Here is a 17742-nt window from a genome sequence, read left to right on the forward strand (position 1 = left end):
TATTATAACAAAAATTTAAAATTAAATAAAATCTTTTTGATTCTTTTTCATCGTGATCAATATATTTTTCAGAGATAATTTTATTAATGCAATTTTGTACAATCTTAAGTATTTTTTTTTATTATAATATGAAAAGAAATTCTTCTAGTATTTAATAAAATAGAGAGATAAATATCTTCATCTTTCGAGTCGACTAACCTGGTCTTGTCACGTGTATCAGCTGATCGTACATGCATACGAGTACGTAAACGTAACAGAGTTATGACGTGCGGAAAAAAAACAGACGTGTCCATGAATGAAGACACGCGTCGAATACGTTCGGCATGGTTCAAACCGGTAAGAAACCGGCTAGCACACCAGTTCGTAGGTGTACATACAACCGGTTTATTCTTGACAGCATGCTGGTTTATCTCTTAAGGCAGAGATGTGCGAACAGAGTTGGCCGCCCATACGTGCAAAAATAATTTTACCACCTCAGCAATGTGCATCTTATGTATACATAATTATTTGTATGTAGGAACCAATGAAAAAATAGAGATAAAAAAGATATAGTATATTGTATCGGAATGAATCGTATTTCATATCTTTTTAGTTTCAATCTTGAAATTTGGAAAAATTAAGAGTAAATTGATTTATAATGTCCATTTCCATCTCTCATTTATTTATCTTTCTTTATTATTTATTTCTGTTAATATTATTTATTTCTATTAATATATTAGTTTTAATCTTTAATTAGAAAAAGAAAATCCTAATTTATGAAAAAAAGAAGCAAGTTAAACCAATGTTAAGTTTAATCTACACTTCTAGAAATGACATAAGAGTTTGAAGTTAATCTATATTGATGGAAACGAATAATAGTGGAAGGTAATTTTAGATGAAGACAACATTTAAGAAGCTAGGATTTTGTTGCATTTGTAGTATATTCAAATATAATTCAATAAATTTCAACTTTAGTTGCCGCTAGTTTTAGCTGCCTACATAGTATATAATATTCCACACTTACTAGGCACGGCCCTGTCTAAGAATTTTGAGCCGGCAATTATCTCGAATCGTCGCAAGATTCGCTGTATTGTTAATGAAATTATCAGAAGAGAATTGTCAGTAACAGTAGCATGCAGTCGTTCTATTAGTACTTAGTTGAAACTACTTACGGGTTTATTGTTTGAATCGGCTGAAACGTGGCACGAACATATCATGGAAAATAAAAACGACTTATAAAAAATATAATATCTAAATCAAAATAAGTATAAAGTTACTGAAAAGTAATAAGAGATAATGAATACATATATATGTATAATAGTGATAATATATTTTTATATTAGCACGTAAAGACAAGATAAAATTACTTGGAAGCTACTTTGAATACATGTCATTTTTAGAATGTGGTTTCGATAAATGTCTTTAAAAATTGTGATAAATTCTCGTGTTTCAATGTCAAAAGGATTATAAGTAAATTTCCACTAAAGTGTATTCTGTCAATTTTATTTTATTCAAAATTTTTAAAAATAAGGTGTTAATTTAATTATAAATAAAGGTATGCATCAGTATGTAAAAACCGGGTAAGTAATTTTATGAAATTACATTATATTTAATTGTTTAAACTCCTCTATTCAAAAAAGAGATTTATATGTCATTTGTGATTCGCAAATCTAATATTCAAGGAATATTAGATTGTGTATAGCCAGAAGAATTTATTCACGAATTATAACAAGCGTGTGCACACAATTTACACGATTAACCACGTTGTATCTCAGTTATGTAAATATCGTAATAAAGATCGTAAATAAATTTCGTTGGTATGTTTAACTTATTAGTGTATTGATATTTTATTAGTGTATTAAATATTTTACATCGATTAAATTCGTTACACACTAAACTAGTTTATTCCAGTTTGCGCTGACCTTACTATTCTTGGCATTATCATAGTGGTTCTCAAATTATTCCTTCCTTATCATGGGTATATCTACATTCGGTGTATTGCAAGATGAGCTGACCCTAATTTCTAATCTTTACACCATAACGTAATCATCAATACCATCATTGTGCGTCAATATAACAAACGCGTTTTGCTAAGAAAAAACCTTGAGTTGCTTATGGATAGATAATTATTACAAAATAATAAATAAAAACATTATGTTGCAATAACATGTCATTTTATACTGTAATATTAGTTTAATGAAATAATAAAATAATTTCTAGAAAAGATTATAGGTATATTATAAATTTTTGAAAGGATAAAAAGACTTAAAAAGAAAATAAAAAGGAAGATAACTGAAGTTTCTTAAATATTGTTAGAAAGGAAATTGAAGATTTAAAAATAGCTAATTGACAATTTTCAAAATAATTCTTAAAATTCACTATAAGATTTTGTTGTTATATTACTTTAATTTCAGAAAATATGCGTTGAGTGCTATTGAAAGAATATTTGAACATAATTTTTAATTATACTTACATATATATCTGCAAATAAAATAAAAAAAGGAGTACTAAAAACTGTGACGTAACAAAAATTTTTATCTTCTTTCAGCGAAGCCCTCCTCACTTTGCCATCGTTAACAGTCTTCAAGCAAGAGGCGCCTTCACCTGAGAATCAGCATAACAACCCCAAGTAAGTTTTCAGAGATTGTACATATATTAAGTACATATGATTAAGCCATTTATGTTATGTGCACTTCTTTTCTTTGAAATACTAAGATCTGTCTAAGTAATGATTTTTTCTCTTTTTTTTTTAATGACAACTTTATCAGAGTGCTTTTTAAAGATGTTAAAGTATGAATAACTTAATTTTTATATACTTGTAAAAAATGACAAAAATTAACGGGACACGAACGATTATTGCGTATAGTAAGGATTAAAAAATTATCATATATACTAAGGTTATTTTTTTCGAATGACCAAGAATAAAAATTCTTATAATTTAATAATTGACAAATTAATTTGAAAACGTGGAGTTTAAATTCATTTAAACTCAATTACGTTTGAATCTCTTTTGAATTGAAAATTATAAAATTTTCACACAAAGATATTATTAGACACCAAGACCGAATATGGGCCTTCTCTGCTTAATTGTATTGAACATTTCTCGATCGGTTTGACTTTTTAGATTTATAACGACCCTCTTCTTCTTTCCTTTTCCTAATTGGATCATTTTCGCGTAATATTGTTTATTTATAGTAAAAAAAGGATAGAAGAGCGTGCGGTATCGATGATAGTGACTGACGTTACTACGATTACGACTACAATACGACATTTATCTCTCCCGCGGGACCAGTCGGGGGTGACGGGGGTAAACAGTATTCCGAGCGGAATTTGCCACGCGCGGCTCCCCCGCAAAGACACGGTCGCAAAGATAAGACCGCGGCTATATCGTTGCTCTCGTTCGCGGCTATCGAGAGAGTAAGTCGTTCGCGTTCGGGTCAGACTTCTTATTCTCTTATGCGCACGTATTTATCGCACGGCGAGTATTACTCCGTAAAGCAGGAGTTGGCCGTGCGACGCGCCGATCATAAACGTCAATCGCGAATCGATATCGCATCCCGTGCTTGTGACTTTAGTACAAAGATTGAGAGGGGAGATTTTCTCTGGGTGGGATCGAATAGGATTCTGTGCAACGGATAACGCAGTGCGCGTGAAAGAAACGTTGCAGTATGAGCTCTTCAGACGGAATAGTGATATGATCTCACGAAATAAATATGAAAAGAAAAATGATTCTTACATATATCAATATCTAATGACCTCCTAAATATTAAATATCTTTATAGAATCGTGAAATGATACTTAAGTGATACAGCAACTGTATTCTGTATGTATACTTTTATTCCTTTTTGTAAAGAAAATCCACTCGTTGTCCAAAATTATTATTTCGTTCGATGGCTTATGTAGAAAATTACTGTCCAAGTTGTTATCTGTTATCTGTGAACTTGTTATCTAAGACTGATATATATTGTTTAAATAAATGGAAAAACGGAGAACTACCGGATCGTCGCGTTGCATGAATCGCGCGAGCTCATCGTATCAATGTGTGATGAGCGGAAGATGAAATTGTGAGAGGTCGGCCCGTGATCTCTTGTTGCTCTCCGCACTCGGCGTGAAATATGTAGATCATATAAAAGATATATCTGGAAGAGAGTTCGGAAAGTCGAGTATCGACTGATTAAGTGAATGATGAAATCACTCGTTTAATAGACATGCTCGGTGTAGCCTTTCATTTGTGATTATGTTGTTGCGAGTGCAACGTTAAAGTCAGGGCAAAAGCTGACGTAATATTCAAGATGATGGACCTCTGTATATAAATGACAAGTTTTTACGTTGATGATTATTTGCGCGGACTTGTGCGCATCCAGTCTATGGAATCGAGTGGAAATTGCTATTGAATATCAAACACCAAAATGAGAACACCTGTGGATTTGAACATCTCGCCGTCACTTTTCTTTAATTTATAGTGAGTGGCTCGATATTAATCGTGAAACGTTGTTGCACTTCGCGTTTAATGTGAAATATGTAAATCAAGTAAAAGAGATATACTCGGAAGAGAGTTCGGAAAGTCCGGTATCGGCTGATTAGACGAATGATAAAATCTCTCGTCTAGTAGACACGCTCAGTGGCCTTTCGTTTGTGATTATGTTATTGCGGGTGCAACGTTGAAGTCAGGGCAAAACTTTCTGTCTACTTTTCTCATGCGAAAACCAGCGGTATCGATAATCTAACCAGTTTATAAATATTTGTATCTTATGAATTATTTCAGTTTAAATCACGTATCGCAAAGGGCGATCAATACAGTGCCGACTAGCAATGGAAATGTCGGTTCCGTAGAGGCCGATAGCAACAACAATGGACAAACCGCGGCTAGTCTCCACCAACTTTTGTATTCCTCCAACGAGGAGTACCCGCCAACTTCAACCGCGACCAACCACGTTTCTTCTTCTCAGCAGGGAAACGAATTGAACGAGGATTGCCGGTACGCTATTAAATATTAATTAATTATTAAAAACAAATAACATAATATTATATTAGAAATAATATATGATATTGATATACAAATTTTTTTTTTTTTCTTTACTTGCGTGCTGTTTCCAACTAAAGTAGTCATCGAGATTTTAATGCTTTTACTAATATTTCGGTTGATAAAAGATTCAATAAAATTAAAAGGTACAATATCATTTTAGTAAAATATTTTATTATTATAATATAAATCAAATGTTTTAATTTTTTTATTTTATGTATTATATATTAGTTTTTATTTTTAATATATTTTAAAAATGAAATCGTATGTTTTCCTTTAGTTTTCAGTATGTCTTAGCAGCCGCTACCAGTATCGCCACCAAGGTTAATGAAGAAACGCTGACGTATCTAAACCAAGGACAATCGTATGAGATCAAACTGAAAAAATTAGGCGATTTGTCTGCTTATCGTGGAAAGATTTTAAAGGTACATTAATCGTCCTTAAATAGGAAAGAACGCTTATTCGGATGCTTCTAATGTTTGGGTAGCGGCATCTTAAAAAACGCTTTGTTAGTTTCCCACGAGGTAAACAAGCGAGCTCATGCTGGTACAAATCATTTGGTGGAGTACAGTTTTTTTTTAATCAGAAATCAAGGTGGTAAAATAATGCAAGGCAATTTGTACATATAATCTCATATTAATCAATAATCAAATTATGAACTCCTCAATAAATCGTTATATAACAAATAATACGCAAGCATAACTTTCATTAGTAACAAGTACTGATGTAATCATTGCCTGATTAATGACATTGCTTGACTCTTTAAATCTCACAATACAGATTCAACAATTTAATTATATATGGTTAATATTCTCCTAATAATTATGTAATTAAAACTCTAATCCCCGTTTCCACTAATGTAAATTACCTAATTACAATTTTGGTTTTTATCTCTTAGTTTTCATCTCTTTTTTTAATTCTTAAAATTATAAGAGATGGTAAAAACGGGCATAATCCTTTTACATCAATTTATCTTAAGATTAAAATATAGATGATCCGCGATTACAAATGTGAATTAATGTGGTCGGCGTGAGCTCGACGTTCGAAAGATGTGAGTCGCCCAAACGGTGCTACAACGCCTCTGTAGGGACATTCGACCTTTATGTTCCAGTCGACAATTCGCATTTGCTTCCACGAGCGACGGCTGCAATACACAGAACGGGAACAGATGCTGGCCTGGCAACGCGCTAGGCCGGGAGAGAGATTACTAGAGGTTGACGTTCCTCTCAGCTATGGTATGGTAGATGTCTGTCAACCATCGCCGTCTAATAACAGCGTGGAGTTTATGTGGGATCCCACGAAAGAAGTCGGCGTTTATATTAAAGTACGTCGCTGCTAACGAATTTTTGCATTCCTAATTTTTTCATGATAAACGCAATTTATCTCTCACTTTCGCGTAGCGCTATATTCTGTAAATATAATTCAACGAAGAAATTATAAAATTCATAAATATATGGAATTTTACAAATAAAAATCCAGTATACAAATGTGATTTTCCCTGAGATATATTTACCGAATAGGTAATAAGAAAAAGTAAAATAAGGGATATTGAGAGCCAATATCTATAATATCCTTTATTTTATTTTATCTCATTTTTCTTAAATACTGAGAATTTTTATTCTGTATATTTTGTTTATATATTTATCGATTTTATAATATTTGCTGGAGTATTATTTATGTAGCAAACGTATTTGTATTTGCGAGTAGGTCAACTGCATAAGTACTGAGTTTACACCGAAAAAGCATGGTGGCGAGAAAGGCGTTCCTTTCCGAATTCAAGTAGAGACTCGATTGCCAGGAGGACCACGTCTACACGCAGCCTCATGTCAAGTGAAAGTCTTTAAATTAAAGGGAGCAGACCGTAAGCACAAGCAAGATCGTGACAAGATATTAAGACGTCCTCCACACGAACAAGACAAATATCAACCTAGCTACGACTGTACCGTCCTCTCCGATGTAAGCTTTAACAAAGAATTCTTTCGCTTATAAATGAATTTAAAAAAGTATCGAAATTAAAAGCTTTAAAAATAAAAATGTTTTTCAATTTTTTCCTGTTTTTTTTGTCATAGATTCCTCTGGAATCCTTATCGCCTTCAAACTTGTCAGCGCAGAATGGTGGAAGCCCGTATGCCTCAACGGATGCAATGTAAGTTGATTATTATATTAATTTTCTTTAAGTATTTTTAATCAATTGCGCGTTCTAAAGATATGATAAATAAAATTCAATTTGATAACAAATTGACATCACACGAAAAATGCGAGATTCGGGAAAAAATACATGAATGAAAAGTATGCTATGTATAAATATAAATTATTGAATATCATTATAGAACAGGTGTATTGAAATAACATCTTTCGTAAAAATGTATTTGCAGTTTATAGTATATTAGCGGTTTTGCATAATTTAACAGAAGCGGTATCAGCAGCATTTTATTCTATGTTGAAATTAACGCAATGATATTCTGATTCATTTTTATACGGAGATATTTTTAATGTCGCAAAATGTCTAGATTGGAGAATTAAATTAAGATAGATAATTATTTAAGATTTTTTACATATTTTAGATTGAGTTAAATGTCAGGATATTAGATTATTTGAGTAAAAGATTGGATAATTATTATGGACGGTATCGCCTCTCTATAATTAATTGATATTATTAATTTGTCATTCATTATACAATTACCTTTATACTCTACAAGTATGTCTTTCACGTTAATTTTCTTTATTCTTATTTTTCACATTACTGTAAAAGAACAATATCAAAATTTCTAAAACTTTAATACTATATTTGTATTTTTTTAATTTTTAATTTTTTATATTATTATTATATTTATATGATTATTATTATGGTAATAAGTTTTTAACTTATTGTTAGAAATACAACAAAAATTAAATGTCTTGTTAAAAATATACAAGACTTTTCGTATAAAATAAAAATCTACAAATTTTAAAGAATTATTCAATGATATACTTTTAAAAATAAATTTAAGATTTATATCCTTGTACAAAGAATCTTGTTAAACTTATCAATTATGTGCTCAACGAAAAGTTATTAATAAAAGATAAAAATATCACGAATTTTATTTTTACCGTTAATATATAGCACTTCTATATATGGATGCTGGATCGATTGAATATTTTTATGGAGCAGTGAGAAGCAATAAAAATCTTATTACGAATTCCAACTTACTGTAGCTCATAACGACTTACTGTACAAATAGCCAACTAGTCGATTCTGGATACGGCGGGTTTTGGGCATCCGCCTAAGTATACATAGATGAATCATTTGTTTAAGTCGAATGTTTTGTGTCGTTCGACATGTAGTATTTTCGCTTCCTTTGAAAATATCAGCGTGCAAAATAAACATTGAAATTGCACATTGTATGTATAATTATATGTATATTTATACAGCTTATTTTTATCTCAGCGATATTTTATAACTTCTGGTAATCCGATTTATATACGACATTCCACATCGGTATAATATGAGAGTCAGTAAGATAAGTCTCTCTCTCAATTCATATGTCGTTGTCTCGGTTTGCGATTCGCTGATTGCCGATTCGTGCTGAGAACACGTAGTCAAGCGAGTCTTTGCGTCATATATGCATGGCGTTCTACAAATACCTGTCTCGAGAATATAAATAACAGTATATTTCCGATAAATCCGATTCACTAATGTCCACCAATCCTTGTTTTTGTTTCTGCGAGTTATTTATATGCACATAAAACCAAGCAATCTAAAAGCAATTATACCGCGACCTTCACAATGTTATGGCGCAGGTAGAAATGACAAACCCATGAAAACAGAATTGCGCAATGAAAAGATTATCTGTTCACGGCTCTTTTTGATTGAAATGAAAAGAGCTCAGAAATGAAAACTGACATATTATTTTTTTTTATTCTAGTATTGTTGGTAATGGATTGTTGGATGAAAATTGATCAGTGAAAAGCAAAAGTCAAAAGAATTAACTTTTTTTTTTGTTGGAGTAATGTCCATTTTTACCAATTATAGATTAATTTTAATCTTAGTGTAATTTATTCTTTATAAGAAAGAGATAAAGAATAAATTGAAGATGACGAAGAACATTTGTGTGAAATTTTTTCGAAAGTATGACAGAGGAAAAATTTTTCTTTGTTTCCTTCGTTCTCCTTCTTACAAGCAGAAAAAATGAAAAAGATAAGAAAATAAAGCTGCATTTATTTATTCCCGAGGAAAAGAATTGAAAAATATCTATCTTTTTATCATCCTCTATTATTCTTCTTTTACTCCTTGCTTCATCAAGATAAAGAATGGAGTCCGAAGAGAGTTATGCACTTCTCGGTTAAACCAGAAGCCACTGCGACGTTGTCAGAGCTCTGCAAGTCGCTCGTGGCTGGGTGGGAATTTATTCTGGTGAAGGATAGTAGCGGTGGTTATGCCACCATCGAGAGTTCCTCTGTAGTGGTGGACGGGAAGTGGGGGACATGGAGGTAGACGCCGGGCATCGCCGCCGACAAACTGGCTTGAACTGGCGCGAGCCGGCGTCCCTGTCTCCGCCGATGGCGAGCCTCTCGATGGAGGGGAAGTTGGAGAACCGGCAAAGAGCGAGGAGGAAAGAGGAGGAGATATACACGCGAAGAGAGATACACGAATAAATTCCGAACGCTGTATATTGCGCGTAGCCGCGTATCGATTCCTGCTAAATCCATTCAGGCGCGTCCAGGTCGCAAAAAGTTAAATATCGTGTGATCGTATTCTCGAATCGGAATGACAACCACTGTGATCAAGTCTCGCCGCTGAGCGCGTATTTATTTTACAAGTTAACGGTGACGTGCGTCATTCGCATAATTGCCTGCGACATTTATTAATCGACATTTATTAATTCTCCTTGCTACCGATTCCGAAAAAAGTGCATAATTTCTTCTTCTGTCTGGATTGGGAATCGATATCCCACCGAGCTCGCGCGCGAGCAACCTTGAAGCGAGTCCGCCGGGCATCACTCGGGAAGAAAGCGGCTGAGCTTGCAGTCGCTCAGTTGCATCGTACGCGCGAGAACCGGTACCAGTCCGAACCGGTAGTCTTTAACTTGTTCTCGTTCGAAACATTTCAAGATAGTGCAAAGCTCTCGGAAAGAAATAATTTAATTTCCTCAGCGTCATTTCTCCACAGATTTGATTTTCTTCAGTCTGCATCGTGCATTTAGTGCTCCGATCTACAGAGAATTAATTGTCTCTAAAGATATAAGAGACAATTAAAGATGAAGAGGAAACCGACAGAATTTTGACGTTTATTGTATCGGAAGACTTGCAAAGTTTCTGTACTTGCGGTTTGATTGTTCGCTTGACGAATTTGTATAAAGCTCGCTATATTTGAACAAGTCACCTGCGCTTTGTGTAGAGTCAGACAAGAAGAGAAGAGTGGGGCTAAAGTTATCGTCCGAGATAACTGAATTAATCTTATTGTTAGTCCGGTATATTCCGGTATACGCGCGACAAGGTTCCGGCGCGGTGACTGAATCCATCAAGACAAGAAGCGGATCGATCGGGATTGCCAGCATAAATAATGCGCTCGACGACTGTATAAGGGGTGTCAGCTTCGCCGATCGGGACAGTTTATCCTCGCGCTGTTGATGTATCCGAATTGCATCGTGATCGAGGGCGACTTGGTATTGCGCTGTCTTTTAAACAAGTAGCTACTTTGCTGTCCCATATATCCGTGGTTCCCTTCGCGAGGAACTCAAGTGTAACGCAATCAATCAGCTATTAGTCATGCAATAAAACCGCTGACGAGATCACTTGTGACAGATAGCTTATGACAGCTCCCGGCCGCGTTTAATAACCACGTGTGATGCATCGAGCGAGTTTCTTCAGGCGATAGTGGTCTCCTTCAAGTGCAGTTAAATATTGAGATCTGCGGCTCGATATATCGTGAGTGAGCACCGTTCAGGAATGCCCTCGTCCGTCGCAACAGATAAGCGACTTCCAACAGAGTGTACGCGAATTTCGCACGCACTTTTAGCTACGTTGATTGATTATCTAAATTTTGTGATAACACGTGACATCCTGGCTATCTACGTGCTCCTATCGCGGCAGGATCATCTCCTCAGATGACGAGCAGCCCTACCGCCAAAAAGCTGACGCGCCAGGGCGGTTAAATTGAGTCTTGTTATCAGGGCATGTCCTGCTTTTCCCGATTAATGGGAATTTTATTTTGAGAAATCAAGGGGACACACATAAGCACAAGAGAGTGGAACGAAGATTTTTCCAGGAAACATTATATAATTTCGAGCAAGCTTAACTTAGATTCGTGAAATCTATTTATAGTTTTGAGAGAAAAAAACAAGGAGATTATTATAGTCGTTTATACAGATCGTGTATCAGGAAACGTCAATGAGATTAATTGTGCAATTTAAGAAGCATTAATAGTTTCTATAGTCCATCTTATAATCTCAACATTTGTCTCTGCGTTGTAAAAGGGAGAAAGATTTATAACTTCAGAACGCGCAGAGAGAATTTCCTGGAAGAAGAAACAGGGTGAATTTATTTTATTTCACACATCGAAGTGTCTCATGAGGCAATAGAAAACTGCGATGGCACACATGTTGCACTATAATTAGGCTTGATGCAAAGTGGCAGCACGCACATGTCAAGAAGATAAACATCATATAGGCTCGGTGACTCTCGTGGATACAAAGTTCATTCCTTTTATAGAGGTGCATTGGACAAGTGGAAGGCAAATAACGAAGTTTGAACGGCCTACAAGCAGTGAAGAAGTGTAAATCGGTTGCACTTGACAGAAGAAGAAAGATTTTTGGATTTTTAAGAAATCTCATTACGGGATTTTGCTCTTCGCGGATCGCGGAATTCCGGATCGTTAGTGATTATTGCGCGACGACGTGTTTGCACGAGATTTGTACTTTGTGTATAAGAAAGAGGAAAAAAAGAAGTATACGACACACCAATCACGCGACTCGAATATTTCAACTCGGGACCGGAGCCACGTGTGAAGGTCAGAATTTCGAGAGCGCTCGTTGGCGTACAAATGTCGACGGGCGACTAGCAATATCCGGTTTGCGGCAGACTAATGCAATTTGACTGACACGAACTTATCCTATCTGCCGAGCTGAGCTCTTTCTGTTATTCAAATTCACCGAGCAACTTTAATTATTAGGTGAACATTGCACACCGCATCACCGATCGACTCGCGTTATATCACGAACAGCCGTGCGATGTGGACGGCCGTCTATCGGAGCGATTAATTGTTATTCGATCGAACTGATAAGACAGAACGGAGATTCGAGAACGGCACATCTCGTCAATATCGATCACGAATGGATGGAAAGACGCTTGGAAAACGGTTGGACGTTCGAGCGTGCGGGTGTACCACGTTTATGAATGAACGCGTGAAAAGTCGGAAGAAGGCCTTTAAAGAGAAAACCAATTTGCCGTAGAGAATTTTTTTCGGTCCAGTCCACCGTAATAAGATTGTACTCGTCATGTCAAGAGATTATTGGAACTTGAGAAGCTGCTGGTCCATCAGGCGGCCGCGTTATCCGCTCGATCAATTTGTCACGTGGCTTTTGGAGCACGAGGTAGTTGTGAGTGGTGGTCCCCCGCACGTGCAGGTCATAGCTAAGTTCGTTCATGCCCTATCAAATGTACGGATGAAGAGAAGATACATAATGCGAGGAGGACTAGTCAGTCTCCAGATAAGGAAGCGTTGGGAAACGAAGAAACTCGACGGATGCAAAAAAGTCAAGCTGATAGTTCGTCTAAAGGGACATTCCGCGTAAGCATATGCTGATGTTTTTTTAAGATATTTACTGTATAGCTTTTTTATTAAAAAAAAAAACGGAATTTTAAAAAATGAAGGTTCTAAGCGGATACACATTAAACTTTAAAGGAGCAATGATATCTTAATCCCTTAAGTTAAATAACATTTGATCTTAATGCAAAATCTGACACAGAGTTTTTGCACTATGCGCATTCAAACGTTCTAAACAAGTTCCACCAACATAGAAACACATCATATGATTTGACTATCTATATAATTTTTCCTTCGATGTTTCATTATTTGATTTCTCCGCGTGTATTTATATACACTTATATTAGTACACACTTTGTTAGTGAACTCCATACAATACAGACACGTTTATAATCCGCAACGTTTTTTAAAATAAATTTTTATCTTCTGAGACAATGTTATATCGCTTTTATACTGTACAGTTATGATGTACAGTGGATAAGTCTTCTATATATTCATATTGTTCTAATGTGCTTTTACTTTAGTACAAATTTGTTATAGCCAATTTCTTCACTTCCAGATAAATTGCGGATAACTTTATTTAGGAGATATCTCCATTGTATTCTACGAGATATCTTCGAGATAAAAGTTATCTAAAGGTGAAGAAATTGGACATTAGTTTAACAACTATCAGTCACTTACTCTAAAAATTTGGCAGTTTGAGAGACATTCCTGCTGCACTTTATGACTATCTTCTTTTTTGATAACAACATTATTGGTATGTTAAGTTAGCACCCCAACTATAGTACTCTGGAGTTCTGATTAGAGTTCCCACTTCCTTTTGACGAGACGAAGAGTTCCCTATAGTTAATAACAAGAGTTCCGCTCAATAAACATTTTTTTTACATTTTTTAAAAATGGGGTGCTAACTTTTTATCGAATTTCGAGGTGGAATAGTTCTGAGCGGCTTAATAGCTTCAATTTGCGATTGCCTAGAGTTCCTGATATGTAAAAAAAATGTTCGAATAATGAAACAAAAATTAAAAATTTTTGAAAAATTAATTTTTAGATACAATATTTCTGATGATAATTTCTGCTTCTTTTTGACGATACGAAGAGTTCTCTATGATTTTTAATGACATATGCGCTTAATAATCATTTTTTAATAATTTTTTAAATGGTCCTGTAAAGTAGTTCTGTTTGGAGTTTTGGACAGTTCTCGACGAGTTCTGTCGAAAAGTATCAGGGCTCAAAGCGATTGGACCAACGGTTTCCGACATATACTCACTTTAAAAATTGTTGATCTGACAAATGTCGCTGTATCTTGCAAACCGTTGGTCCAATCGCTTTTCCACCTTACAGTTTTCGATAGAACTCGTCGAGTACTATAAGAAACGCAACTCAGAACTACTCGGTACTCTCAAAAAAATTTTCAAAGATTTCTACTATTTTTTTTAAACTTTATTATTCTTCAAAAATGTTTTTTATGTATCAAGAACTCTAGGTATTCATAAAATACTTCTGTTAAGCCGCTCAGAACTATTCCACTTCGAAATTCGATAAAAAGTTAGCACCCCATTTTTAAAAAATGTAAAAAAGATGTTTATTGAGCGAAACTCTTGTTATTAACTATAGGGAACTCTTCGTCTCGTCAAAAGGAAGTGGGAACACTAATCAGAACTCCAGAGTACTATAGTTGGGGTGCTAACTTAACATACCCCAACATTATACGTATATGTATGGTACACTGAACATATAGCTGAAGATGGTTAAAATATAGCCGAAATGTTCGATTCGATTGATATACCAATGTTTAAAAGAGGTCTAATATATTACATTTTTTAAATAAAACGCACGAAGTATCTATGCTTTCAATTGTCCTTGTTCAATTAGTTATATGTTTATTATCTCGAGAGCTCAATATTATACAGTTTATTATTAATATTTTGTTATCTTTAATTTGAATTAAATTGTTTTAGTTAAAGTAATAACTTATTAGTCAAAGTAATAGCAATCTATAAAAATGATTAGAATAATAATTTAAATAGTTTGACATTATGACTTTAACAGTGTAAAGTTGTTCGCACAAGGATATCTGTATTAGTTGTAAACTGAAACCTATACGTAAACTTATATCCACGCATAAGCAAAATTATAACATGATGTAAGTTTATATGTACAGGCTTCAGTTTACAATTCAATACTTAACATAACGCGTTTTTACGCAGAAGCCTAAGAAGTATCGATGACTTCTTGAATATCGCATATGAATACCAATTAAATCTTATTTTGAATTCAATGCTACGGTCAAAGAAGATGCTTTGCAATGTTAATTTTATATTTTTATATCGTTATCTAATAGATGATATTAAAATTGTATTTATATGACTTTCGTATTTAACTAATAAAGTTAGGCTTTAAATATATTTATTAAATCACGTATTATGTTTACCACAGAGTTGTATGTTCTCTTTATACAATTATAATTATATTATAACATTTGACAAGTATTTGAAATTATAAAAAGTCAGTTGTATGAAATTAATAATTAATTTTCTATTTTATGCGACAAAATAAGTTGCATTAATTGGCATATTTAAACAAATAAATTTTTCGGTTACACATGTGAATATTTCTTTTACCATGCCTTCTAAATTTTTATGTTATTATAAGAAAAGTTATTTTGATACTATAATAATTTTTATCGGGAAATGTCTGTCTGGAATATTTCCTTGTATCGTTTTTTATGTACGTAAAATTGTTCAGCTGAGCGTATAAATGTCAACAGTTCTTGATTTATGTTGCATGCACAATTAATAAGAGAGTTGACGTTTTATGACGTACTTCAACGAATACGAATATGCGCATATCTGAATCTAATGTGCGTTTTTTTTTAATGTTATATATATCGGAAAAATTTCCATACAGCAAGAAAATCATCGCGACATTCTTGCTGGAAGGAAATAATTACAGCCTCATATTGTTATTGTGAATAATAGACGTAACAATTATATATATATATATATATTGTATATATATGTAAAATTTTAGCATCTTTATAATTTTCAAATTTTTAAGAAAAACCCTAAGTAATCATTATGGTTTTGGTGTTTTTTTTAGATCACCACAAACACGCACGGCTATCAGCGGCAATTCCTCTCCGGTAGTTGCCCCATCAGCACTTTCGGTTTCTAATTCTGGTATTGTACCATTGGTTCCGGCTTCAGACGCTGTGAAGGAAAACGTGGGAACGGCGCCAGCCTTGCCATCGCCAGCAGCCATATTGCCGGATCAACCTTGCATTGAAGCTGATGTTAGTTTGACAGCACGCAAAGCTGCTTCCCCGCAACAACTAATCGAGTTTATAAAAATAGTAAAGATCCTTATTGCAGGAAATTAATTAATTCTTCGATACTGAATTTTTTGTTCAATATCTTAAAATAAAGAATCAATAAAAAGAGAAGCAAATGTCTCGTATTACATTTGCATAATGTTTAAAAGCGATGTGGATTGGGTAATTTAAAATGTTATATAATCATTCTTTTATAATTGTTACTTTATATTTATAATTCTTAGAGAAAATAATTAAAAAAATATTATATTTAAAAAATGTTATAGCTCGATGTAAGATACGAAAACAAATTACATGCCACTAAAGGTATATTAAAAAAAAAATATTTTCTCTGTAAATTATAAATATAAAGTTAATAATTAGAAGGCTGATTACATAAAATTTGAAGCTATCCAACCTACATTGCTTTTTATGATAACTTTATATGCAATCTTGCAGGGTGCCCCATGTCTCACCGAATTACCGCCCGACGCAAATGCTACACAGACAACCGCGTGGCTTCGCGCCAGTCGATTCAACGCATTCGAGTCAACATTTGCAAGTTTCTCTGCATCGGATATTTTACGCTTGTCCCGAGAGGATCTCATCCAGATCTGTGGCGTGGCAGACGGCATTCGATTGTTCAACACATTGCATTCTAAGGCTCCAACCCCGAAGCTCACTCTCTATTTCTCATTGGAAAGCAACGGCTCACTTTGGAGAGTCGCCTACCTCGATAGTTTAACGAGCACCGCTCTCACAAACAAGTTGCTCAACGCTCTAAACTTGCCCCACGACCGACTTCACTCAATACTGTTCCTAGGACCACAGGGTATACACGTGTTGGTCACTGACGAGCTGGTAGCGAATATGAAAGACGAGAGTATGTATCTCGTTGAGACTATTAAAGGTAAACTTTATTTTATTGCGATTTTATTCATGATTTTAAAAAGGACAATTTTGGAAAGACTAATAATGCCAATATATTTTTTTTTTCAGATCCAGGTAGCGAGCGTTACAAATTATTAATAAAATCAAAAATAATTTAAATAATTTTTGTAATTCTATTTTGAATCATTTTTATAAATATACAGAATAATCAGAGAAGAAGAGAGAAAGAAAAAACACAAAATTTAATAAATTATTATATGTATATTACTTGAAGAAAAAAATTTGGAAATTATTAACAATTTTTATTAATTAAGAATTTGTAAAAAATTGTTAATAATTATATTAAAATATTTTTTAACATAATTTTTGAATTTACAAGAAATATAACCAAATACAAAAATAAATTACATATAATAAATATGCTGTAATGGACATCAATTATAAATTGAAGCTGGAAATTACAAACTATATTGATCATTGCTTTAATAATAATGTTAATAAACATTTTAAAATTATAAAGAACTTATATTTTTAAGCACTTTTTACCGTTGGCCAAAAATAGGATTCTTTCTCTTATTTAAATAAAACTCATTCAGAAAGCTATCTTTGCATTATGTTTATATATATGTATATATATATATATATATATATTTATGTATATATATATGTAAACATTTCTAAAAGATTTGCGGTATTATAGTTTTATATATAATATTAATTATATCTGTTTGTGCATATCATACTATATTTACAACATAACTGTCGAAACATACTCATATAGTCATATATAAGTTA

At 33.6% G+C, this 17742-nt stretch overlaps 1 protein-coding gene across 1 annotated transcript in view; it reads left to right on the forward strand.

The window, feature by feature from the left end:
- The window catches only part of gem (transcription factor CP2 like gemini), a gene marked incomplete at its 3' end in the record, with an annotated part of 22350 nt that extends 5266 nt beyond the window's left edge, over positions 1–17084 (forward strand). The window contains exons 4-12 of the mRNA XM_018538628.1: positions 2528–2608; positions 4745–4957; positions 5283–5427; positions 6114–6326; positions 6710–6958; positions 7072–7148; positions 15846–16098; positions 16516–16966; positions 17056–17084. Of these exons, the coding sequence (XP_018394130.1) occupies positions 2528–2608; positions 4745–4957; positions 5283–5427; positions 6114–6326; positions 6710–6958; positions 7072–7148; positions 15846–16098; positions 16516–16966; positions 17056–17084 (1711 nt within the window). The remainder of the gene's footprint in view (positions 1–2527; positions 2609–4744; positions 4958–5282; positions 5428–6113; positions 6327–6709; positions 6959–7071; positions 7149–15845; positions 16099–16515; positions 16967–17055) is intronic.
- Between the last annotated feature and the right edge of the window lie 658 nt (positions 17085–17742).

This window comes from Cyphomyrmex costatus, unplaced genomic scaffold, assembly GCF_001594065.2.
Source record: "Cyphomyrmex costatus isolate MS0001 unplaced genomic scaffold, Ccosl1.0 scaffold193, whole genome shotgun sequence".
Lineage (NCBI taxonomy): Eukaryota > Metazoa > Arthropoda > Insecta > Hymenoptera > Formicidae > Cyphomyrmex > Cyphomyrmex costatus.